The sequence below is a fragment of the Sminthopsis crassicaudata genome, chromosome 3 (assembly GCF_048593235.1).
Source record: "Sminthopsis crassicaudata isolate SCR6 chromosome 3, ASM4859323v1, whole genome shotgun sequence".
NCBI lineage: Eukaryota > Metazoa > Chordata > Mammalia > Dasyuromorphia > Dasyuridae > Sminthopsis > Sminthopsis crassicaudata.
In genome coordinates, this window is record NC_133619.1 from 316,636,839 (window position 1) to 316,662,358 (window position 25,520).

At 34.9% G+C, this 25,520-nt stretch overlaps 1 protein-coding gene across 6 annotated transcripts in view; it reads left to right on the top strand.

The window, feature by feature from the left end:
* Positions 1 to 25,520, top strand: part of NECTIN3 (nectin cell adhesion molecule 3) — a 182,990-nt gene that overhangs the window by 84,396 nt on the left and 73,074 nt on the right. For 2 of the 6 annotated variants that reach the window (XM_074301141.1, XM_074301144.1), the window contains one exon: positions 14,120 to 18,326. The exons of the other annotated variants lie outside the window; for them this stretch is intronic. In XM_074301141.1, the coding sequence (XP_074157242.1) occupies positions 14,120 to 14,149 (30 nt within the window). In that variant the 3' untranslated portion in view covers positions 14,150 to 18,326. Of the gene's footprint in view, positions 1 to 14,119; positions 18,327 to 25,520 lie in introns of those variants that run through there. 6 annotated transcript variants of the gene reach the window in all.

The window sequence follows — 25,520 nt, forward strand, 5'->3', positions numbered from 1 at the left end:
TATAAAGTTTTATACACATAAAAATTCAGTTCCTTCAAAGAGCGAATTTCCTATATTGTAACACATTTTTTTCCTCAGGGAACATCTTTCCCATAAAACTTAGAAGTCATTCCAGAGAAGGAAAATGCTGTCTAATTCTAGATGACCCAGATATATTTTTTCCCTTTGTCTTTTTTCTCTCCCCTCTATGACTGTTGAATCAATCTTAACCTGAAGTTAACTGTAGTAGCTGACACTGAACTGAATAGGCTACATCAGTTATGTAGGGAAAACAAAACGTCTGCCCATTTTGGACTCTTATTTTAGTGCTCTGGGCATTGGTGGATATGGCAGAGACAGAATACACGTGCACACAATGCTGAAGTCAGCCATTCTACTTTGTTCATCCAATTTGGTAATCTACTGTCCTTAAGAGTATAATCTTATTGGTTATACATAATAACTGCATTAAAACTCTTTTCTTTTAATGAAGATCATATTAGTGGTTTCCTGTCTTCATTTTCTTCTAGCCTTTTTGTTGTTGGCCTCCAGCAAACCACTAAAACCAGTCATTTAAAAGATGATCCAATTTGTCAGCTATTAGGTTTTCCAAAAAATGGAACCATTGTTCTATGTAATTTGCTTTGGCAAACATTTATTGAACACCTACCATGTGCTTAGTGCTATGTTAGATGCTGAGAAGGAAGGGGTAAAAAATGAATAGGCAATTTACCAAGCAGAATGATTACAAATTGAGTGTCTTTTTATGTACAAGTCATTCTGTCAGGTACTGGGGATATAAAGATGAAGTGAAGTTGATATGCCCTTATTCTCTCTTGTATTATAGTTTATGAAAATGTAAAGGAGAGGTCCAGGAAAAATATGAGGATAAGATCATTTTTAGGTGAAATGACAGATTTAGTGTATAATAATAATTATATAGTATCTCTTATGTGCCATGAACTTTGTAGACTTCAGTCCTTTATAAATATCCCATTTGATCCTCACAACCACACTGAGAGGTAGTTTTTGTTGTTGTTGTTGTTGTTGTTGTTGTTGTTTTTTGCAGTTGAATCAAATATTAAGGTCACTTAGCTAATATCATCTGAAACTGACTATGAACCCAAGTTTTCCTAACTTTAGGCCTGGTGCACATAGTTGCCTCTTCAGAGAAGATGCCATCTGGGTTAAGACTTAAAGGAAGACAGGGATTTTAATAGACTGAGTTTATTCCAAGCATAAAATAAGTCATAGGAATGGAGAACAGTCTAGTTTGGTTAGAATGTAAAGTATATAAATGGAATTAGGATGAAAAGCGAGGAAGGTAATTGGGAGCTTCTTTTTGAAAAAAATATTCAGTGCTACAATGAGTTTATGCCTGAAGTTCTATAGAAGACTTGAGTAGAGGTATGAAGTCATTAGAATGAAGCAATAAAAATATTTTGAAGGATGTATTGTAGAGTCTGAAGATAGACTCATGCAATATAAACTGATGATTTTTTTTTCTAAACCTCACAAACTTTCTCATTTCTAAGATTGATGATTTTAAAAATCATTTATACAATTATTAGCTCTTCTGTTGTCAGATAGAATCCTAAAACGTATTAGTCCAGTCTTTAATCATGTGCAGAACAGACTTCATAGAGAGGTTAGCCATTAAATTAATCTTTGAAGCATGGATGAGATTTCAATAAACAAAGCAGATTGCACAGTGGACACCTTCATTTTGGATAGACCTAGAGTCAGGATTACTGGAATTCAAATCTAGCCTCAGTGTGACTAGTAGTGTGACCCCGAGCAAATCACTTAACCCTGTTTAATGGAGGAAATGGCATACAATTTCAGTATCTTTGCTAAGAAAGCCCTAAATGGGATCACAAGGAATCAGACATGACTAAAAAATGACAACAAAGCTAGCATTGAGGGGATTTTAGACATACAGAAATTTAGATAACAAAGATTTTGCTCCCTTATGGCAAGAATGTTGGAAACTGGGATGAGTTCAAAGAATGAAAATTCCAGTCTGGGTGAAATATAGGGATACATAACAAGGAGTATTAACACAGAAAAGATTTTAGAGACATGGACGGCTTTAAATACAAAAATTTAAAAAAAAAAGATTTTAGTAGGCATTTTAAAGTCATTGAAATAGGGTTGAAATATGATCAGATCTATGAGTTAGGAATTTTAGTTTGACATTCATCTATAGAAAGAAGGGGAAGAGAGATGCCAAATAGAGATGTATTCACCTATAATCCTGTTGCCAGGTAACAATGGCTTGCTTGAGCATTCTGAGCTTCATTGTTTGATCAAGTGTCTGTGGAATCCTACAGCATTATGGTGAGAGACCATTAGAAACCCTAAGTAAGAATGGCCCGGCCTAGTATGGCCTGAGCAGATCAAAGCTTCCCCTACTGATCAGTGGTGGGATGAGGCCACGACTGTTTGCTACACTTCCAGATTGGATGAATAGGAGACCCAATCACCAAGCAAAAATGAAGGAAACAAAGGCTAATAGAGAAATTGTATAAGAAACTTGGAACTAACCAAGTAGAAGATATTAAGGACCTGAGTTAGAGTAGTAACTGTGGGGTAGAATTGGAAATATGAGATTTCAGAAATAGAATTAACATGTCTTGTTGACTAATTGGTTAGGATAGGTGATGGAAAGGCAAACAAAATTTAAAGTTTTTGAGTAAGGATAATGAAAAAATGGTCCATTAAAAGAAATAGGAATGAAAGAAGAACAATGTTGGGTAGAATATAAGCTCATATTTAGAAACACTGAATTTCCAGTAGATGTGTCTAATAGGCAATTGAAAATTCAAATCTTAGTTCAAACATCACTTTCTCCACTCTTCAGAATGTAAAAACACTAGATATTGGGTAAAACAACAACAAAATACCCTGAAATAGCCTTTGTTTTATGAAACATCATGTAAAATGATAGAACATTCAAGAATAATACAAAATATTTTAAATGAATAAAATAATTACGTGGTACAGTGAGACATTTGGAGAATCAAGAAAGACAATGTGGAGAACTTGATTTGCTTTGAATTTTAAAGTATAGGGGAGAATTCTGGGAAGATGGCAGAGTAGATTGATAAAATTCAAGCTTTCCTGATTTCCCCCACAAATAGAACAAATTTGCACCTCAGGGTGTGCATAGGCTGATGAAAAATCAAGATTTGGGGGAGAACAGGAGTCTTTGTTATAACTCTACAAAATCTGAAGAAAGACCCTAGGCCAGGGTTAACCCACTTGAAATGCAAATTCCTCTGGGCTATCTAGAAACACCAAGTGGGGACCCCTAAGGCTAACTAGGTATGGTTGGAGCCTGGCACAAAGACTTTGGACTCCCAAACTATTTGTGGAGTAGGAGTTATAAGTCCAGGAAAACTGAGGGAACCTTGGTTAATTAGAAACACCAGGCCCAACTTTGCTATGGGGGACATGGCCTTGGGTGAGAAGGAATCAGCACCATGTAAGTGGGGCAAGGGTGTTGCTGGCTGTGGGCACTTGCAGGAAGGTGGAACTTTTGGTTATTTCTGATCAGGGGAGAATTGAAGGGAAATACCACTCTCCCACCTCACAATTAGAAGTGCTTACATTAATACTTCTTATTAAAAAAAAATTGACAAGAAAGAACTCCACCATAGGAACTACTCTGGAAATAGGGAAATCTGGGGTTTATTTTCAGAGGAGAACACTAAAATAAAAAAGGCTTATACTCTAAAGAGTACCAGTAAAATAGCTCCCTGCCCAGTGTGAATTTATAGAGGAACAAAATTTAAAAATCAAATGAGAGAAATTGAGGAAAAACAAAAAACAAATAACATCCAAAAAACCCAAGATTTTGAAAAAAAAAGTTAACCAAGTACAAAAGAATATATAAAGTCTCAAAAATGAATATAATTCTTTGAAAATTAGAATTAAGCAAGGGAAAACCAGTGAAACTAGGAAACCAAAAAATAACAGAAACATAAAAAAAAGATAAATCTGGAGAACAGATCAAGAAAAGAAAATATTAAAATAATTGGACTACCTGAAAGTTGTGAACAAGAAAAGAAGGAAATAACTCAAAGAAAATTGCCCTGGAGTGATAGAACATGAGGGGAAGTAGAAATAGAAAAAATCCACCAATCACTATCCCAACTCCTTTGTGGAAAACACAGGAATATTATTGCCAAATTTTGAAACTCCCAGATCAAAGAGAAAATTTTGCAAGAAGCAAGAAAAAAGCAATTCACGTACACTAGAGCTACAATTAGAATTGTACAGAACTTATTAGCAACTATCATAAGACCATAGATCCTGGAAGCATATCTACCAACAATCAAAAGAACTAGGCCTATAGCCAAAAAGATCATATCCAGCAAAATTATCCACAATATTGAATAAGAAAAAAATGGATATTCAATTGCAGATTTTCAGGACTTTCTATCAAGCAAACTTACACTTAATAGAAAATATAAAAGAGCCAAGAGATTCAATATGGACAAATGGTTTATTTTTTTATCGGAAATATACACTATATTTTAAGATTAATATCAACAACATGGTAACCCAAAAGAAAGATTGACAAAGTTAAGATAAAAATAGTAATTATACAAATGAGATGCGGAGGAAGAATAGGCATAGAGGCATTAGAGGGAGGAGGAGGGACTGTAGTTCTGAAAACCTACATCAGGAATGGGTTTAGTAGGCAACACTGCATATACACAAAGGAGTATAGCACCCTCCAAAATCTGTAAAGAAAAAAAGGAGTGGAGAAATGAGCACATGGGGAAGCAAAGAGGGAAGGAGGAAAAGGAAGGATCCATGGAGGGGAGGGGTTAAGTAATAGCAAGGCAAGGTAACAAACAATTAGAGAGTCAGCAGGGATAGGAAAGATGTGTTTGTACCTATAAATACATATGTATACAAAAATATATATTTTTTCTTCACTAGCTTGCTTAGGAATGATGGGAGGGAGAAAAGGGGAAAAAGAATAAAGTAAGGTGCACAAAAGAGAACAAAACAATTTACAAAGAAGTAAAAATGGACATTCATGAATATAATTTCTTCTACTAATATATATGATTTCTTGAACTGATAATTATTTTGAATCTTCCCTGATGTCCTGGTGGACACATGACATTATTCCCTTTTGTTTTATTTTATTTTGTATTCCTTTTTTGTTTTACTTATTACTTTTTTATTTTTTTGATAATATAATAAAAAGAATAAGTAAATAATTTAATTTTGAAGTATAGGATCTCAGTGATAAAATATATTTCTCTTGTGCTTTACAGTTTAAAAAGCACCTCTGTATATTATTTCAAATGAGTCTCACAGGTTTCTGTGAAGTAGGTACTTCTTGTTTTACTGATGAGGAAAGTAAGAATCAGATATTGTGACTTAAAAATAGATCTTCCTAACTGCAAACTCAGCACTCTCTCTGCTTTGCTTTGCTGTTTTAAGTTTGAACTCTATTGTATCCAGAAAGTAAATAGAGAAGTTAGGAGGCATTGTAGGCACAATGAGTGATGCCAATGAAGGCTTTTAGTTAAGAAATTGGAGGACATGCACAGTTAAGTGTCAACGATGTGATCAATTTGGCAGAATACTGAAAACAGGTGACAGACCATATTAATAATCAAATTAATAAAAACCATTTGATCATCTCAATAGATGCAGAAAAAGCATTTGATAAAATCCAACATCCATTCCTACTAAAAACACTTGAGAGTATAGGAATAAATGGACAATTCCTTAAAATAATAACGAGCATATATTTAAAACCTTCAGTAAACATATGTAATGGCGATAAACTAGAACGTTTCCCTGTAAGATCAGGAGTGAAACAAGGTTGCCCACTATCACCATTACTATTCAATATAGTACTAGAAACGCTAGCCTCGGCAATAAGAGCAAAGAAAGAGATTCAAGGAATTAGAGTAGGAAATGAGGAAATCAAATTATCACTCTTTGCAGATGACATGATGGTATACATAGAGAACCCCAAAGACTCTGCTAAAAAGCTATTAGAAATAATTCAGAATTTTAGCAAAGTTGCAGGATACAAAATAAATCCACATAAATCCTCAGCATTTTTATACATTACCAATTCAATCCAACAGCAAGAGATACAAAGAGAAATTCCATTCAAAATAACAGTCGATCGTATAAAATATTTGGGAATGTATCTACCAAAGGAGAGTCAGGAATTATATGAGCAAAATTACGAAACATTTGCCACAAAAATAAAGTCAGATTTAAATAATTGGAAAGACATTCAGTGCTCTTGGATAGGCTGAGCGAATATAATAAAGATGACAATTCTCCCTAAACTAATCTATTTATTTAATGCTACACCAATCAGACTCCCAAGAAACTATTTTAATGACCTAGAAAAAATAACAACAGAATTCATATGGAACAACAAAAGGTCGAGAATTTCAAGGGAAGTAATGAAAAAAAAAATTAAGTGAAGGTGGTCTAGCTGTACTTGATCTAGAACTGTATTATAAAGCAACAGTCACCAAAACCATTTGGTATTGGCTAAGAAATAGACTAGTTGATCAGTGGCATAGGTTAGGCTCACAAAGCAAGATAGTGAATAAAAAAAGCAATCTAGTGTTTGACAAACCCAAAGATCCCAACTTTTGGGATAAGAATTCATTATTTGACAAAAACTGCTGGGAAAACTGGAAATTAGTATGGCAGAAACTAGGCATGGACCCACATTTAACACCACATACTAAGATTAGATCAAAATGGGTACAAGATTTAGGTATAAAGGACGAAATCATAAATAAATTGGAGGAACATGGGATGGTTTACCTCTCAGACTTGTGGAGGAGGAAGGAGTTTGTGTCCAAGGGAAAACTAGGGACCATTATTGATCACAAAATAGAAAATTTTGATTACACCAAATTAAAAAGTTTCTGCACAAACAAAACTAATGCAAATAAGATTAGAAGGGAAGCAACAAATTGGGAAAAAATTTTTACAGTTAAAGGTTCTGATAAAGGCCTCATCTCCAAAATATACAGAGAATTGACTTTAATTTATAAGAAATCAAGCCATTCTCCAATTGATAAATGGTCAAAGGATATGAACAGACAAGTTTCAGATGATGAAAGTAAAACTATTTCCACTCATATGAAAGAGTGTTCCAAATCACTATTGATCAGAGAAATGCAAATTAAGACAACTCTGAGATGTCATTACATACCTGTCAGATTGGCTAAGATGACAGGAACTAATAACGATGAATGTTGGAGGGGCTGTGGGAAAACTGGGACACTGATGCATTGTTGGTGGAGTTGTGAAAGAATCCAACCATTCTGGAGAGCAATCTGGAATTATGCCCAAAAAGTTATCAAAATGTGCATCATACCCAGAAAGTAAAAATCCAGAGAATTTAGGAGGAACAAAACTTGGAAAAATCAAAATGCTTGGAATCTGTACCATGTAGAAAAACCATCAAGTCTAGAGAGCCAAGTTCCTAGGTATCAGGCTAAAAGATAAGAGTGAGGTAACCATTTATCAAGCTCTTACTATGTGCCAAACACTATGCTAAACACTGGGGAATCCAAAGATCAAAGTGGAACAATAATCTGTGACTTCAAAGTGCTTTCATTCCAAAGGGGAAGCAAGAAATAGGGCACAGCATGAATACATGTACAATATGAATTTACATAAATGCATGTATGTGGACCTGTGCATATGAAACATGCCTTGCCAAAATGAATGGAACATAATTATAGGACAGGGCCTTAAAGAATCAGGAAAGAATTTTGGTTTGGAAGCTTCCTAGTGTTAGAGGCAATATGCAAAGATAGACGGTTTTGAATCCATGTTCAGCATTGCATCTACTATGCATCATGGTGTGGTGGGTGGAAAGCTGGCCTTATATCTGGGGGGACCTGGGTTTGAGGTTTAAGATGTTGTCTCTTATATATTGCTGACTGTATGTGCAAATCACGTAAGTCTCAGCAACTTCTAAGGCAACTTTCCAAACTACAGAAAAAATGCTGACCTGCATTTGTGGAAGGATGTTCTTCATCTGGAAGTATCTTATGTCAATGGAATCATAAGTCCAGTCATTTTCCTGCTTTTGGGACCTAAAATAATAATTTGCATTTATACAAAGCTTACTCCGCACCAAGTTTTTATTTAATACTCATAGAAATCTTGGAAGGTAGGTATTACCCCCATTTTACAGATGAGGAAATTGAGGTCAACAGAAGTTAAGTGATTATGCAGGATCACACAATTATTGTTACCATATTTGAATTTAGTTCTTCCTCTTACTTTATCCAAAATGCTCATTTCATTTTAAGCAAATTATGACAAATGGTGTTTGCAAAGTTCTTGATAGTATTTGCAAGTTTTTGTTTATCACAATAACCCTCTGAAGATGCTGTTATTTTTATCCCTATTTTACAGATAAGGAAACTGACTTAAAAAGTGATTTGCCTAGGGGAAAACAGTTTCTAGAAGTGAAATCCTAAACTTGTGGTTCATGGACCTTCAGGGGATGCACAAAAAGATTTTGGGAAATGAAATTTGGACTGGAAAAATATTTCACTATAATTGATTTATTTTATAATTGTATATATTCTGTATATATTAAAGCATTATTCTAAGGGGTCTAGAGATTTCACTGGACTAACATTGATCCAGATACAAAAATGTGAGCTACCAACAGGATAGGGATCCTGATTTTCCTGTCTCCAAGTCTGTTGTGTGAGGTATTTAAAGAAAGCAAGATTCACCTGGTAGTTCAGGGACAAAGTCCTAAGATTATATGGAGATAATTTTCAGTTCCTATATTCTTCTCTAGTTAGGATCTTCTAGAATCTCCTGTGGTTCTGCTTTTATTAGTTTGACCTGGCCATTACTAGATTCAAGACCTCTGCAAGTAGAATTTATTATTAATATGAGTTGGAGGAGCCAAGGCAGGTTAGTTGGAGTTTTTTTTATGTTTTCTTGGATAAAAACATGTCTTGTTATAATTCGCTTCCATTTTTGGTCACATCGTAATTATTCCCTCTACCTATTAAATATCTTTATGTATGGCTTTAAAATACTTTTCAATAAAGTTTTAACTAATGCAGTTCTGTGATACCATCTAGGTATGGAACTACTTCTATGGAGAGATCAATAACTTTTTTTTTTAAACAAACAGCACTTTTTTTCCAGTGTTTACTTCCCTTGAAACATTTCACCATATTTCTTCTTGTCCCAAAATAATCTTATGTAATTGGAAAATGTCCCTTAGCTTGTCTGATTATGTTAAAAGAAGAGAAAAAAATCTATTGAAAATAAGAAAATCTAAAAATCTGTCTCATTTCTATTGTCTTTACTCATATATACCAATGTACATATATACTTATGTGTGTGTGTGTATACACACACATACATACTCAAGTTTGATGGAATGCAGTAGTATTATCCTCAAAACCAGACTGTAAAATCATGACTTTTTAACTATAAATTTCCATCCCCTCCTGTGTCATCATTGCCTCTATTTCAATTAAGCAAATAACCACAACTTGTGGATTTTCATGTCAGCCCATAAAAGTGTTTTTTTTAGTGTCATATTAGAAATTTCCCTTTGGCACAAAAGAGATTCCGATGAGCAGAACATGCCAGTGTGCCCATTCTAGATTTACAGTGTATGCAGAAATGGTTTTGCCATGCTCAGCAGACCTCACATAACAACCGGGATGCTTACAAAAAAATAAATAAACAGTGAAGAGTCATTATACTAACATTTGTAAAACCATTAATAACAACAACAACAAAAATTCCTGCTTAAGCACATACTGTGGTAATGAGTGTGAACATTGCATAATGAAAATAAAATGAATGGAACAAAATGTCAGGATTTCTCAGTATAGTGTGTATGATAGTGGAAAAGGAACTGTTTAGCCAATTAGCATGCTTAGAGAGCAGCAAGATGTAGCTGCTTTTATCCAGATTCCCTTTTCTTCATTTTGCTAGTATATATGGAGATATTTAAAATAGATCTTGAGTTCCTTTTTTTTTTCTTAAGTGCAAAGAGCTTTATTGGTGAAATAAAAAAGTGTCAACTACCAGTTAAAGCTGCTACTATAAAACAGCATGATGCTGGTAGATAGAGAACATTAGGAAAGCTTGTTTCAGTTTTTAATTTGATTTACAGTTTGGCCTTATTTTATGTCTTAGCTATACCTGAAAACCCAGCTTTTTGCTTTCAGTACATAATTTTAGTTTTATACTGTCTTGTTATAATTTCAGGATTTTGGTCCTATTGGGGGAAAATATGACTGCAATACCTAATAACTGCTCCTCTGGGCAGCTAGATGACTTGGTGAGTAGAGTGCTGGGCCTGGACTCAGGAAATCTCATCATCCTGAGTTCAAATCTGGCCACAGACACTACTGTATGATGCTGGACAAGTTACTTAACCCTGTTTGCCTCCGTTTTCTCATCTATACAATGAGCTGGAGAAGGAAATGGCCAACTACTCCAATGTCTTTGCTAAGAGAATCCCAGATGGGGTCATGAAAATCAGAAAGGACTGAAGAATGACTTTTAAAATGTGCCTTTAGAAACATTCTACCACATCCTTATTTATTCTCTTTCCCACCAGAAGTTAGGTAACTACACAATTATAATTCAGCTTCTAAAAATTATTATTCAAGGCAATGTTCTTGATGCCAAGTATTTAAAGAAAAAAAGATGATAGAATCCAACCCTACTCTCAAGGACCTTTCAGTCAAATAGGGTTGGAATGATTAACTGCACTACAAAGTGAATTCTCCCTGTCTCAGAGGGAAATGAAAGCTTAATCATGCATCTAGTTATAAACACACAAAGATTTTCTTTTTCAAACAATCTGCTAATTCACAAGTACTGCACTTGACATTCATTTAACAGATGTTTACTACAGTTCTAAAGGGCATTAATCTCCTAAAAAACAACATCAACAACATCAGCAACAACTCCAGCAAGACTAAGTAATCAGTCTTCATAATTTAGGTATGTAGTTACTACAAAAATGACTGTTGAAGCATTTGTTGGTGAAGAGGTGTTTTTAGGCCATTTTGTTTTGATTCTAGAGACTTTGGTCAAGGCACTATTCAGTGAAATAGCTATGCTCATCCAGAACTTTTCTGTAAAATGAATCATAGGTTTTTGTTTGTTTGTTTGTTTTTTGTTTTTTGTTTTTTACTTTCAGCATAAAATATATTGGGTCAGACCCATCAAATTTCTAACCTGGCATCCTATCCTTCAAGCTAAAAGGAATCTAATGAGGAAAAGCTATGTCTGTGTCTGCTTTGACACTGAGCTTAAAATTTTGGAATTTATATAAAGCGTTGTAGTGGTCTTGGTAACACTATGAAGAAGTGGAACTTCTTTTCTGAATCAGTATGTGTATGTATCTGTATGTGTGTTTATTCTTGACCCCATCCCCTCCTATCTCCTCAGTCAGATTGCTCTCCACAACCAATCTTTCCCTTTCTAGTGATTTCTTGCACTACTTCCCAGGTATCCCCATATCCTTAAATCCTTACTTGACCTTATTATCCCATCAAGATAATTTCCTGTTCTAAACACAGTAAACTCTCCTCATCATTCCTTTCTCCTCATTTCTTAGTTCTTAACAATCTGGTGTCTAACCTTAACTTTAGGTGAAACTATTCTTTCCAAAGTTACCATGAATTATTAATTGACAAATTCTCTCCCTTTCCCTTTACTCTCTTCCTCTTCCCTCCTCCCTCATTCCTTCTCTCTTGTTCTTTCTTTGTCCTGTCTCCCTCTTTCTCTCCTTCTTTCCCTCTCTCCCTTCCTCCTTTCTCTCCCTCCTTACCCCCTTCTCTCTCTCTCTCTCTCTCTCTCTCTCTCTCTCTCTCTCTCTCTCTCTCTCTCTCTCTCTCTCTCTCTCTCTCTCTCTCTCTCTCTCTCTCTCTCTCTCTCTCTCTCTCTCTCTCTCTGTCTCTCTGTTCTCTGTGTCTTTCTTTCCATCTTTCCATCCTCTCCCCTTCCCCCCTCACACACAAACATATCCTTTGTGAGTGCTCTGATGCAGCATTTAAGAGATGTCTGCAGACTTTTAATTTTTGTGATTTTTTTTCTCTTGGTTCTGTTACCCATTATGATGTTTTTCAGTATCCACTGTGGTTGTTCCTCAAATTCTGAGCTAGCCCCTATTTTATTATCTGTGTTCTCTCAGTGACCCCCTCAACTACGTGGCTTTAGTTATTTCTCTGTGGATTTTTCCTAGACTCATAAAATAATAATAATTTTAGCATTTACAATAAATTTTAAAGTTTACAGAGCATTTTATATAAATTATAATCTCCTTTGATTGTTGTAACAATTTTCACACCTTATTATCTCTGTTTTACTGAACGAGGTTCAGAGGTTAAATTACTTGTTCAGGGTGAGACAGCTAATAACATGAGGTAAAATTTCAAGTTGTCTTCCTGATTCTAAGCCCAGCCCTTTCATATAAACAGTTTTAGTGTCTCTCCTGAACTTGTCAGTTCAGCATCACCAACTGCTTGCTGGGCATTACAGATTGGATAGCCCAGAGATATCTCAACTCAACATATCCATCATATAACTCCTTATCTTTTCCCTAAACCATTCCTCTTACAAACTCCATTCTAGGGACCTCACAGGGCTTCTAATCTCCACAGTTTATAACCTCAGAATTGTCTTCAAAATTTTGCTTTTCTTTACCTCATTTATCTAATCAGTTACCTTTTCTTGCTGATTTTAATTCCATGTTAGACAACTAAGTGTTGGTAGTGGAGTCTTGGAGGCAGGGAAAACTGAGTTCAGATTCATCATTAGTTATTTCCTATCTGTGTGACTCTGTGTAAGTCACTTGCTAGTGGCTAAGGTCCAAATTTATCATCCCCTAATCTATTCCCTCAGTCCTCTTCTCTTTGCTCACAAGACCACAATCCTAATTCTAGCCCTTATCACATTTTATCTGAAATACTGCAGTAGCCTTTTAACTTGTTTCCTTCTATCATCTTTTCCACTTTAGCACATCTTTCACAGAGCTACTCAAGTTATTTTATGAAAATACAGATCTAACCATTTCATTCCTTTACTCAATAAACTCTAGTCCCTCCCTATTACCTTTAAGATAAAGTAAAAATTCTTGTTTGGCATTAATATGACTTTTAAAGCCTGATTCCTTTTGACCCTTCTAGCCTTGTTATTTATTGCTATGAATGTGCATAACCTTGATAACTAGCCTCCTTACCCTGCCAGTCTTACTATAAATTATTTTTCCCTACTTTACAGAAACTTAACTAGTTTTATTCTTGTTTTCCCATTCCCCTCCATCTCTCCATTCTATGCCTTTGTACATAGATTTTCCCTATTCCTAGAATGTATTTCCTCTTCATGTCTCTTAAAAATCCTTGTTTCCTTCAAAGCTCAATTCAAGCCCTACCTTCTCTGTGAGTCCTTCCCTGATCTCCCAAGCTCCCTCCTCCCCTCCAAAAATTACCTTGTATTTTGTATTTATTTGGATGTCTGTATGTATGTATGTGTGTGTACAATGTGCATATGTATACATAGCATATATATGTATGCATGTGCCTTCTTGAACTGAAAATAACCTTTATGAAATTAAAATGATTACATCTCAGTCTTCCATATCCCAGTAACCAGAACAAGCTCTGATACAGAGTAAGTACTTCCAAAATAATTATCGATTAACTGATTTGATTACTTATTCACCACTGAACTTTTCAAAATATTTCTTAAGCCTTCTTGTAATTCCAGCCTATACAATCTTTTTGTAAAGTTTCATGCCTGCTGAATTCAACAAGACTTCTCTTCCTTTGTTCCAAGCCTTCTACAAATTTTGAATGCTGTGGATAAGTTCACTTACCTTGCAGTGTACTTTCCAGGAATGTTCACGTAGATAATGAGGTTGGTGCATGCTTTGACAGAGATAGCTCAAGTTTTGGGAAGCTCTGAAAATAGGTGTGGGAAAGAAGAGATATTAGGCTGCCTATCAAACTGAAGGGATACAGAGAGGTTGTGCTGACCTCATTGTTGTAAGCCTGTGAAACCTGACAATATGCCCATACCAGGCCAGAAAATTGAACCATTTTTATTTGAATTGTCTTAGGAAGATTTTGAAGATCACCTGTCAAGATAAGGTGCCAGATACCGAGGTCCTCTCTAGAGCTGAACTGCCAGGAATTCAAACTCTCCTGCAAAGAGCCATTCCAGTGGGTTGGCCCTGCTGTTTGAGTGTCAAATGTTTGTTTATGTAAAAAACTACTTTGCAGAGAAATCAACTAAGCAAGTACACAGACTGAGATTAGAAGAAGTATACAGCCTCTCTCAAGGCCTCTCTGAAGAACTTTGGAACTGATTGGGAGACATGGGAGATGCTGGTAAAGACCGCCTAACATGGTATGGCCACATCAAGGTACAACGCTCTGTGAACAAAGCAGAATCTCAGTAACACAAAGAAAATACGACTTGCATGAACCTAGGAACACCATCTCCATCCCAAATGTTCAAAAGGGATTATTTGTAATAGAGCCTTTCAGACTATATTGGATTGATGAGCTACAATGGAAAACACTATACATTGACCCCAACAGTGTGATTTTATTGGTCCTTTTTGACTTTGAAGGACAGACAACAACGGTTGCCTAAAGCTTTCTGCTCATCCCCTTCCCTTTCCCTCATTTTAAATACTCCTAGATTTGGTGAATAAGTCAGTGGTTTGCACCATAAGATTTTTTAGAATTGTATTGAAAAGTTCCTTCAGCTGTTTGTATTTCTGGAGCATTGTTATCCCTTGTGGGTGATTTGATTTGTGGTCCTTGGTGTCCACTAGGTAACAAAAGGCTTCTAATAGCCATAATGTTCAGAAGCAAACTGCAGAGTTCCTGCTACTGGCAGCTTTCCAAATACTGTCAACTATAATGGTCCTCAGGCTGGAGCCAGGAAGAGGGAATCTTTTCTTCTCAGCACAGAGGAGGAGAAAATGTGAAGGGGTTAATTGCTAGAGTAAATATTGTGGTAAGTTTAAAGGGTAATGATGCTCAACAATTGATGTTGTCACCTACAATTGAGCCTTGGGGCAAAAATCTTAACTGAGAGCAGAGAAAGGAACCGCATTATCAGGGACAATTTGTGATGGCCTTACTCAAATAACTCCCAAACAAGTTAATTAATATTATCTTTCAACAGGAAGTAGTTCATTTATTTAATAAAATATAATGGCTAGTGGATCAAATGACACTCATTAATCAAACTAAATGCCAGCATTCATATCCCCTTTGTCAGGCAAGGAACAAGTAACTTCAATTTCTAAACAACAGTCCTAAATAAGTAAGAGGTGACAAATTAGGAGGGAAAAAAATAAATTGTTGGAATGATTACTCCAAGAATATGTCTAAAATGATTGTTAAATTAAAAGAGTCATTTTCCAGGCATTATTATTAACATAAAACTGTATTGTTAGAAGTTTTACCAGTTTTCTTAGGCCCCTAAAAGAACATTACCAAATGGGAAAAGCATTAGGCTAGAAGTCAGAAAATCTGGGTTCAGGTCTTGGCCCTTGCTAGCTGTATAACTTTAGGTAAATCATTTAGTCTCTCTAAGTCTCAAGTTCCTCAAAAGTAAAATGAGAATAATTATATTTCTCAGAGTGATTGTGAAGATCAAAGAAGATAATGTATGTAAAAGAGCTTTGTATCTACTGTCATAAATGTGAGTTATTATGATGATCATAATTAGAAGCATTTCTAATGGTGTAGGTGTTGTAGTTTCCTTTTTAAAAAGATAAAGTCAATTTAACCTTAGAACTGGCAAGAGGTCTATTCTTGAAACTTGTGGCTGGTATTTTAAGAGTATAGTCTGTACTTCTAACCTTACAGGTCCTCATAATGTCATTGCTGGAAGGCATTTTAGGCATTGTGTGGTCAAATTCATTTTACAGATACAAAAACAAGGATCCAAAGAGCCTGAAAATACTTGCCTAAACTAATGAATTTTTTGGTTCAATCATTTCAGTTGTGACTGACTTTAAATGGCCTCATTTGATATTTTCGTTAAAAAAAAATATTGGAGCAGTTTGCCATTTCCTTCTATAGTTCATTTTACAAATGAAGAAACTAGGTAAACGGAGTTAAATGACTCGCCCCGGATCACACAGCTAGTAAGTGTCTGACCTATGTTTTGAATTCAGGAAAATGAGTCTTCCTGACTCCAGGCTCAATTCTCTATCACCTGTACCTCCTTGCTCCATAGTCTAATAAATTCCACCTAATATTGGAATCTGGGACTCCTGACTCCAAGTTTAATTTTTGGGGAATGCATGCATTACTGACAAAACAAGAGATTAAAGGTTCCCGTCCAGTCTATTCTTGTGGTACTTGTCTCATTTTAGCCCATTAAATAAATTCTTCAAACTAGACATGATTGGGAAAGATGTGAAGTCTGACCTTGGTTTCCCTATTCTGGACCCCTTTGATAACTATTACTTTTCCTTTCTATTGAAAGCTTTCTCTTCTTCCCTTCCAACTGTCCAGGAAGGATTCAGACAACATTTACCCTGACTCAGCAGATAATACCTTTAAGTATGACACATTCCCATTTTTGGAAGACAATAAAAGAAATAAAGCTCTAATTACCCAATGTTGGCTATTACTGTGTGGGGAGATGGGGAGAACTGGAGCTTTCTTGGAATTGGTGAAATTCATGGAATCAGACTATATAGGCCGTTGCTATTCTATTCCTGCAGAAAGCCAACCAAATATTCTGTTGACATTTATCTATACAAGCTAAAAGGAGCTATCGTAATTATGAACTTAATCCTTTGTGATTAGATTATTCTGGACCTCAGTATTCAACACTTTTCATTTGATGCTGTTTTTGTACCAGATCAGTAATTCAAACATGCAAAAAGTTCCACATGAACTTGAGAGTTTTGCCAAGGTTGCAAATGGACCCAATCTCCATGTGGACTCTGAATCATCTAGAGGCTCACGCCCCTAGAACTTTTCTTTTGCTTTTATTTCTTTTGCAAGAATATTTTAGGATAGGCTTCAGGACCTTTGGGCTGCACTGCCAGGATGAAGATTGAGTCTAGAGTTCCAGAGACCATTTTTACAATGTTTTGAACCCTTTAAGAGCAAAGTAGATCTCGAGTCTTTGATCTGGTGCTTTGATAATTTGTATAGAATGGACTAGAGAAGTGGTTTGTGTGTAGCTGCCATGGAGCCAGTACTAAGGAGATGCTTAAAAGACTAACAAGGAAATGTTCATTTGTTTAAAGTTTCCACTGGAATGTGAGAATGTGACCACTATTTTCAGGATAATTGCTAATGTATAACCCTGGCTTGATTCTACAGAGATTCAAAGTCTTTTGCAGAGATGTGGGCAAAAATGATGAGAGTTAAAGTAAATGTGATATTGTGTGACAATGATAATGATTGCCAGAGTCGATAAATAATGACAATATATGTGAAGGAAGAGAAGATTGGATGGGTGCAACTTAATTAACATCATTTTATCACCTACTTCTCTACAAGGCTCTGAATATGAAAAACAATATATATATATATATATATATATATATATATATATATATATGAAAACAAGTTTATGTTCTGAAATTTGTATATATGTGTTGGTGTTAAAAAGGGTGATAAGGAGAGGTGGGCCTTCAAAAAATTACAATCAAGTGAAAAAATGTAAAACAGACTTGAGAGGTGAAATGTTGAGTTTACTAATAGCTATTTGACTGGAAAATGTTGTTTAAGAATCTGGTTAATAAGCATTTATTAACTGATTACCATATGGCAAGTACTGTGCTACGCATTGGGAGTACAAAGAGAACCTAGTCCCTTCTTTCTACCCTTCCCCCCCTACACAAACCATGGTGATCACTTAAAATAAGTCAGAGAAGAGAGGAGCTAGATTGTGGATGCCTTTAGAAAGAAACTAAGAATTTTATATTTTTGGATGAATGGCATTATGAAGCAAGTGAAGGCTTTTGAGCAAGGGAGAAACATGGATAATTGCATATATTAGTAAAATTATTTTAACAGCTCAGAAGACAGTGTATTGGAGAGAAGAGATATTGAAAGTAGGGAGAACAACTAAGAAGCTGTTGATAAATAGTTCTCTGAGAGGGGATGGAAGGATGAAACAGCATTTATTAAGGCACATTATATATGAAACACTTTCCAGACTTAAACAACATGTGTGTGCTTTTGCCAAACCCCATTTAAACTCTCTCTCTCTCTTTTTTTCTTTCATCTGTTTTATTTTTAATTTATGGAATAAAACAAACATTTTCTAACAGTATAATTTTTTTAAAAAAAAAGATAATTACACATGAAACTGAACTGCAAATCTATTATGTACAACTTGCTATTCCTTTTAAATATAAAATAAAGTTGTCATGTAAATTTTCCACTACACCCTCCTCTTCCTTGCCCTAAAGACGGCTACAATTAGGGACAAATAAGTATGTATATGTAATTTTTTTCTATAAATATTTCTATTTGTTAATTCTTTTTTTTTTTTGATGCAGATAGTATATTCCTTCGTAAGTCCTTTACAGTTAATTTGAATGTGATTTATTTGATTATATGACTTATCTGCTCAGTCCCTTTAAAAACAATTTTGCTGTTACTGTATATAATGTTCTCCTGGTTCAGCTTATTTCACTCTTTAGTGAAATATTTAGTGAAATAAATTTAGTGCATGTCATTTTATATTTTTTTCTAAGATCATTGAGCTCATCATTTCTTAGAGTACAATAGTATTCCATCACAATTATATGCCACAACTTGTTCAACTATTCACCAATTGATGGGCAACCCTGCAATTTCCAGTTTTTTATCAACACAATGAGAGCTGCTATAAACGTTTTGGAATAGATAGGTTCTTTTCTTTTTTCAGTAATTGTCTTTGGAAATGGACCTAGTAATGCTATTGCTGGGCCAAAGGATATAGGCAATTCAATAACTTTGGGCCTAATTCCAGATTATACTCGAAAATGGTTGGATCTTTTCAAAGTCCCTCACTATTATAATACTACTGTTTATCTCCAACTGTAATTTATTTAACTTGTTTTTTTTCTTTTATTTTAAATAATAACTTTTTATTTTCAAAATATATGAAAAGATAGTTTTCAACATTCACCCTTGCAAAATGTTGTATTCCAATGTTTTCTTCCTACCCTCTCCCTTAGATGGCAAGTAATCCAATATATATTAAATGTGTAATTCTTCTATACATATTTCTACACTTATCATGCTGTACACGTAAAATCGAAAAGGAGAAAAAAAGAGAAAAAACAAAAAAGCAAACAGCAAAAAAAGGTGAAAATACTATGTTGTGATTCATATTCAGTTCCCACATTCTTCTTTCAGGGTACAGATGGCTCTTTCCACTACAAATCTATTGGAATTGGCCTGTATCACCTCACTTTTGAAAAGAGCTATGTCCATCAGAATTCATCATGATATAATCTTCTTGTTGCCATGTTTAATGTTTTCTTGGTTCTACTCACTTCACTTATCATCAGTTAATATAAGTCTCTCCAGGCCTCTCTAAAATCATCCTGCTGATCATTTTTTATAGAACAATAATATCCCATAACATTCTTATACTATAACTTATTCAACCATTTCCCAACTGATGAGCATCCACTCAATTTCCAATTTGCTACTACAAAAAAGGGCTACCACAAACATTTTTGCACACGTAGATTGTTATCCCTTTTTTATGATCTCTTTGGGATACAAGCTCAGTAGAGGTACTGCTGGATCAGTGGGTATGGACAGTTTGACAGCCCTTTGAGTATAGTTCCAAATTTCTCTCCAGAATGCTTGAGCCAGTTCATAACTCCACCAACAATGTATCAACCATTCTCTCCCCTTGATGGCAAGTAATTCAATATATATATTAAACATGTGCAATTCTTCTATACATATTTTCACAATTATTTTACTGCACAAGAAATATCAGATCAAAAAAGAAAAAAATGAGAAAGAAAACAAAATGTAAGGAAACAACAACAAAAGAATGAAAATACTATGTTGTGATCCACACTCAGTCCCCACAGTTTTCTCTCTGGGTACAATTGGCTCTCTTCATCATAAGATTATAGAAAATGACCTGAATCATCTCATTGTTGAGAAGAGTCATATTCATCAGAATTGACCATTATATAATATTCTTGTTGCCATATACAATGCATAGATAAATTTTCACTTTTCACTCTTGCAAAATCTTGTGTTCCAAATTTTTTTCTCCTTCCTTCCTAGATGTGAAGTAATCCCAATATATGTTAAACGTGTGCAGTATTTCTATATATTTTTTCACATTTTTCATGCTGCAAAAGAAAAATTCAGATCAAAAAAATGTTAAAAAAAACACAAGCAAACATCAAAAAAAGATGAAAATAGATCCACAGTCCTCTCTCTAGATGCAGATAGCTCTCTCCATCACAAGACCATTGGAAATGGTCTGATTTATCTCACGCTGAAAAGAACCACATCCATTAGAAATATCATTGTATAATTTTGTTGTTGCTTTGTACAATATTTTCTTGGTTCTATTCACTTCATTTAACATCATTTCATGTAAGTCTCTCCAGGCCTCTCTAAAATCATCCTGCTAATCATTTCTTATAGAACAATAATATTCCATAACATTCATATACCATAATTTATTCACCATTCCCCATCTGATGGGCATCCACTCAATTTCCAGTTCCTTGCCACAATAAAAAGGGCTGACACAAATATTTGTGCACATGATCCTTTTCCATTTTTTATGATCTCTTTTGGATACAGGTTCAATAGAGATACTGCTGGATCAAAGAATATGTATAGTTGATAGTCTTTTGGGTATAGTTCCATATTGTTCTCCAGAATGGTTGGATCAGTTTACAACTCTACCAACAATGTATTTGTGTCCCAATTTCCCTACATCTCCTCTAATATGCATCATTATCTTTTCCTATCATTTTAATGATTTATATTCTATAAATTTGAGTCAAATCTCTATATTTTAGAAATGAGGTTTTTATCAGAACCCGTGGATGGAAATTTCCCCCCAATTTTCTGCTTCCCTTCCAATCTTGTATGCATTGATTTTGTTTATACAAAAGCTTTTAAATTTAATATATCAAAATTATCCATTCTGCATTATATAACATTCTCTTGTTCTTCTTTGGGTATAAATTCCTTTCTTCTCCACAAGTCTGAGAGTCAGACTATCCTTTGTTCTTAATTTACTTATAGTATCACTCTTTATGTCTAAATCATGAACCCATTTCTATCTTATCTTGATAAAGGATGTTACATGTTGGTCAATTCCTAGTTTCTGCCATACTATATTCCAATTTTTCCATCAATTTTTGTCAAATAGTGAGTTTTTATTCCAGAAACTGGGGCCTTTGGGCTTCTCAAACAGTAGATTACTATAGATATTGACTTATGAACCTAACCTATTCCACTGATAATTACTCTATATCAAGTACAAATGGTTTTGATGACCACTGCTTTATAATATACTTGTAGGCCTGGTACAGCTAGGCTGCCTTCATTTGCATTTTTCCATTAATTCCCTTGAAATTCTTGAACTTTTGTTCTTCCAGATAAACTTTGTTGTTATTTTTTGTAGCTCTGTAAATTAATTTCTTAGCAGTTTGATTAGTATGGTAATGAATAAGTAGATTAATTAAGACAGAATTGTCATTTTTTTATTATATTAGCTTCACCTACCCATGAGCACTTGATATGCTTCAAATTGTTTATATCTGACTTTATTTGTATTGAAAGTGTTTTGTAGTTGTGTTCATATAGTTCCTGGCTTTGTCTTGGCAGGTAGACTCCCAAATATTTTATATTATCTACAATTATTTCAAATGAAATTTCTCTTTGTATCTCTTGCTGCTGGATTTTGTTGGTAACATGTAGAAATGCTGATGATTTATGTGGATTTATTTTGTATCTTATAACCTTGCTAAAGTTGTTGTTTCTAGTAGTGTTTTAGTTAATTCTCTAGGATTCTTTAAGTATAGCGGTATATCATTTGTAAAGGGTAATAATTTTGTTTCCTCATTACCCACTATAGTTCCTTTAATTTCTTTTTCATCTCTTATTGTTAAAGGTAACATTAATAATACAATACCAAATAGTAATAGTGGGCACCCTTGTTTCACCTCTGATCTTATTGGGAATGGTTCTAGTTTACTTCTTTTACATATGATGTTTCCTCATTGTTTTAGATGGATGCTAGTGATTATTTTAAGGAAAACTCCATTTATTCCTATGCTTTCTAGTGTTTTTTTTTTTTTTAATAAGAATAGGTGTTGCATTTTTGTCTCATGCTTTTTCTGCATCTACTGAGATAATTATATGATTCTGTTAGTTTGGTTACTGATATAGTCAATTGCGTTAATAGTATTCTAATATTGAACCAGCCATGAACCAGTCGTGGTATATTATCCTGGTGATAATTTGCTGTAATCTCTTGGATAATATTTTATATAAGATTTTTGCATCTTGATGAACATTTTAACTTTTAAAAACATAGTTGCTTTTTTTCCCTTCTCTTTTTCACCTTTTTTTGATTCTCTTAAATTCTGTTTTGTAGATCATATTTTCTGTTCAGCTAAAAAGTAAATGAAAATCCCCTATTTCGTTGAATGTCCATCTTTTTTCCTGAAAGATAATGATTAATATTGCTGTTTAGTTAATTCTTGGCTGTAGTCCACACTCCTTTGCCCTCCAGAGGTAATCCTTTAAAGAGGAAGCTACTCAGTCCTAGATGATCATGATTGTGGCTCCCATATTTGAATTGTTTCTTTCTGGCTGCTTGTAGTATTTTCTCCTTGATCTGATAATGCTGTAATTCAGCTCCAATATTCCTTGGAATTTTCGTTTTTCTTTTCAGGAGGTAATTGGTGTATTCATTCAATTGTTATTTTACTGTGTAATGTTTTTAGGATATCAGGGCAGTTTTCATTGAGGATTCCTTGCATGATGTTGACTCTTTTTTTCCGTGGTTTTCAAGTAGTCCAATAATTTTTTGGTTGTTTTTTTAATAGCTTTTTATTGACAGCACATATGCATGGGTAATTTTTTCAACATTGTCCCTTATACTCACTTCTGTCCAACTTCTTTTTCCCTCCTTCCACCCCCTCCCCTAGATGGCAGACATGTTAAACATTTTAAACATGTTAAAGTATATCTTGGTTATAATATATGTGTGCAGATCCATACAGTTCTCTTGTTGTTTAAGAAAAATCAGATTCAGAAGAAAAAAATAACCTGGAAAGAAAAACAAAAATGCAAGTCCACATTCATTTCCCAGTTTTCCTTCTCTGGTTGTAGCTGATTCTGTCCATCTTTGATCAATTGGAACTAAATTGAATTTTCTCTTTGTCAAAGATATCCACTTCCATCAGAATTGATCATCATATAGTATTGTTGTTGAAGTGTATAATGATCTCCTGGTCCTGCTCATTTCACTCAGCATCAGTTCATGTAAGTCTCTCCAAACCTCTCTGTATTCCTCCTGTTGGTCATTTCTTACAGAACAATAATATTCTATAACATTCATATACCACAATTTACCCAACCATTCTCCAATTGATGGGCATCCATTCATCTTCCAGTTTCTAGCCACTACAAAAAGGGCTGCCACAAACATTCTTGCACATTCAGGTCCCTTTCCCTTCTTTAGTATTTCTTTGGGATATAAGCCCAAGAGAAACACTGCTGGATCAAAGGGTATGCACAGTTTGATTACTTTTTGAGTATAATTCCAAATTGCTCTCCAGAATGGTTGGATCTGTTCACAGTTCCACCAACAATGCATCAATGTCCCAGTTTTTCTACATCCTCTCCAAAATTTGTCATTATCTTTTACTGTCATCTTAGCCAATGACAGGTGTGTAGTGGTATCTCAGAGTTGTCTTAATTTGCATTTCTTTGATCAATAGTGATTTGTAGTCCAATAATTCTTAGATTGTCTCTCCTGGATCTATTTTCCAGATAAGTTGTTTTTCTTTTTTCTTTCTTTTTTTAATTAAATTTGTTGTTTGTTTTTTGTTTTTTCCCCCAAAATATATCCATAGATAACTCTGCAACATTGGCCCTTGCAAAGCCTTGTGTTCTAGTCCCCCCCCTTTCTCCCACCTCCCTCCCCTAGATAGCAAGTAGCCCAATATGTGTTAAATATGGTAGAAATATGTTAAATCCGCCATAATGCATACATATTTATACATTTATCTTGCTGTACAAGAAAAATCAAAGATAACAGACCTCTAGTGAGAAAAAGGTTGTAGAGGGAAAAGTTGGCCCAGGATTTTGCTTTACAAAAATGAAAGGAGCACAGTGAGGAAGACTGCTGGAACTCTGTTTTCCCAGAAATCAGCCGGAGTCAGGATCACTAAATGTCTTTATTCTTGATCTTTTAAGGTCAAAGTCAGGGGATTAAATCAAGCAATCTCACACACACCTTCCTCCCTCAAACGCCAGGAGAAACTGACTCAGTGTGCGAGTCTCAGTTTCCTCCTCCTCCTCCTCCCACACACGTCACTTCCCCCTCTTTGTCCCACCAATCAAGTCAGCACAGAATAGCTGGGGAGGGTCAACCTTCAAACAAGTTAATAAGGAACCTTCCAATTGACAATTAGTCTCACAGTGCTTCATTATCCAAGTGCATTTGCTCAGTTCTAGCCCTTTACAGAAGACAAAGCATTGAATTTAAAATTGGAAGACCTGAGTTCAAATCCCAGACCTGCTAAATACTGCCTAAGTGAATATGGACAAGTTTCTAATTCTTTGTACCTCATATTTCTCATCTGTAAAAGGAAGAGAAGAATATGGAGGAGGGAGAGAGAAGAAGGTGCCATGGGTGTGGTGGGACAGACTTCTGTTCTGCCTTTCCCTTCCTCCACTACACTTGGTGTCTTTCCCAACTCCACCATGCTTCCTGACCCCACTCCTAACAACTAATTCTTTTTAAGGTGCCAAGTCCCCTTAGGATTTATTCTGCTAGTTAAGGACATGGCCCAACTTCATGAGGTATCTACTTTCCCCTGGCAAATGGCAAGTTCTACTAGGAACTTTCCCCTTTCCATAATAAATCTCCCTTTTGCCAAAGATAATGGCTAATGTGAATTCCTCACATGACCAAACCCCAACTTTGGCACCTTTCATCATCTGGTGTCTACCTAATCCACATAATACCTAACAGTTTTAGGTTTCAATATTACTACAATAACCCCAAATAATTTAATTAGCAATTTCACAATTTTTATAAGTGATACCCAAATTGACTTCTCAGAGGCATTTTCAGATACAAAAAGGAAACATTTATTTAGTCCTTGCAAGGAGAGGCCCAAGCACTCCAGCTGAGCAGACCCAGAGCCTTTCAGCTCCCATCTCCCAGCATTGTGCCTGGCCTAGGGAGCCAGAAATAGTGAATTAGATGGACTGAAAAGGAAGTAACCATTGTTGACCAATGGTCAGCAATGT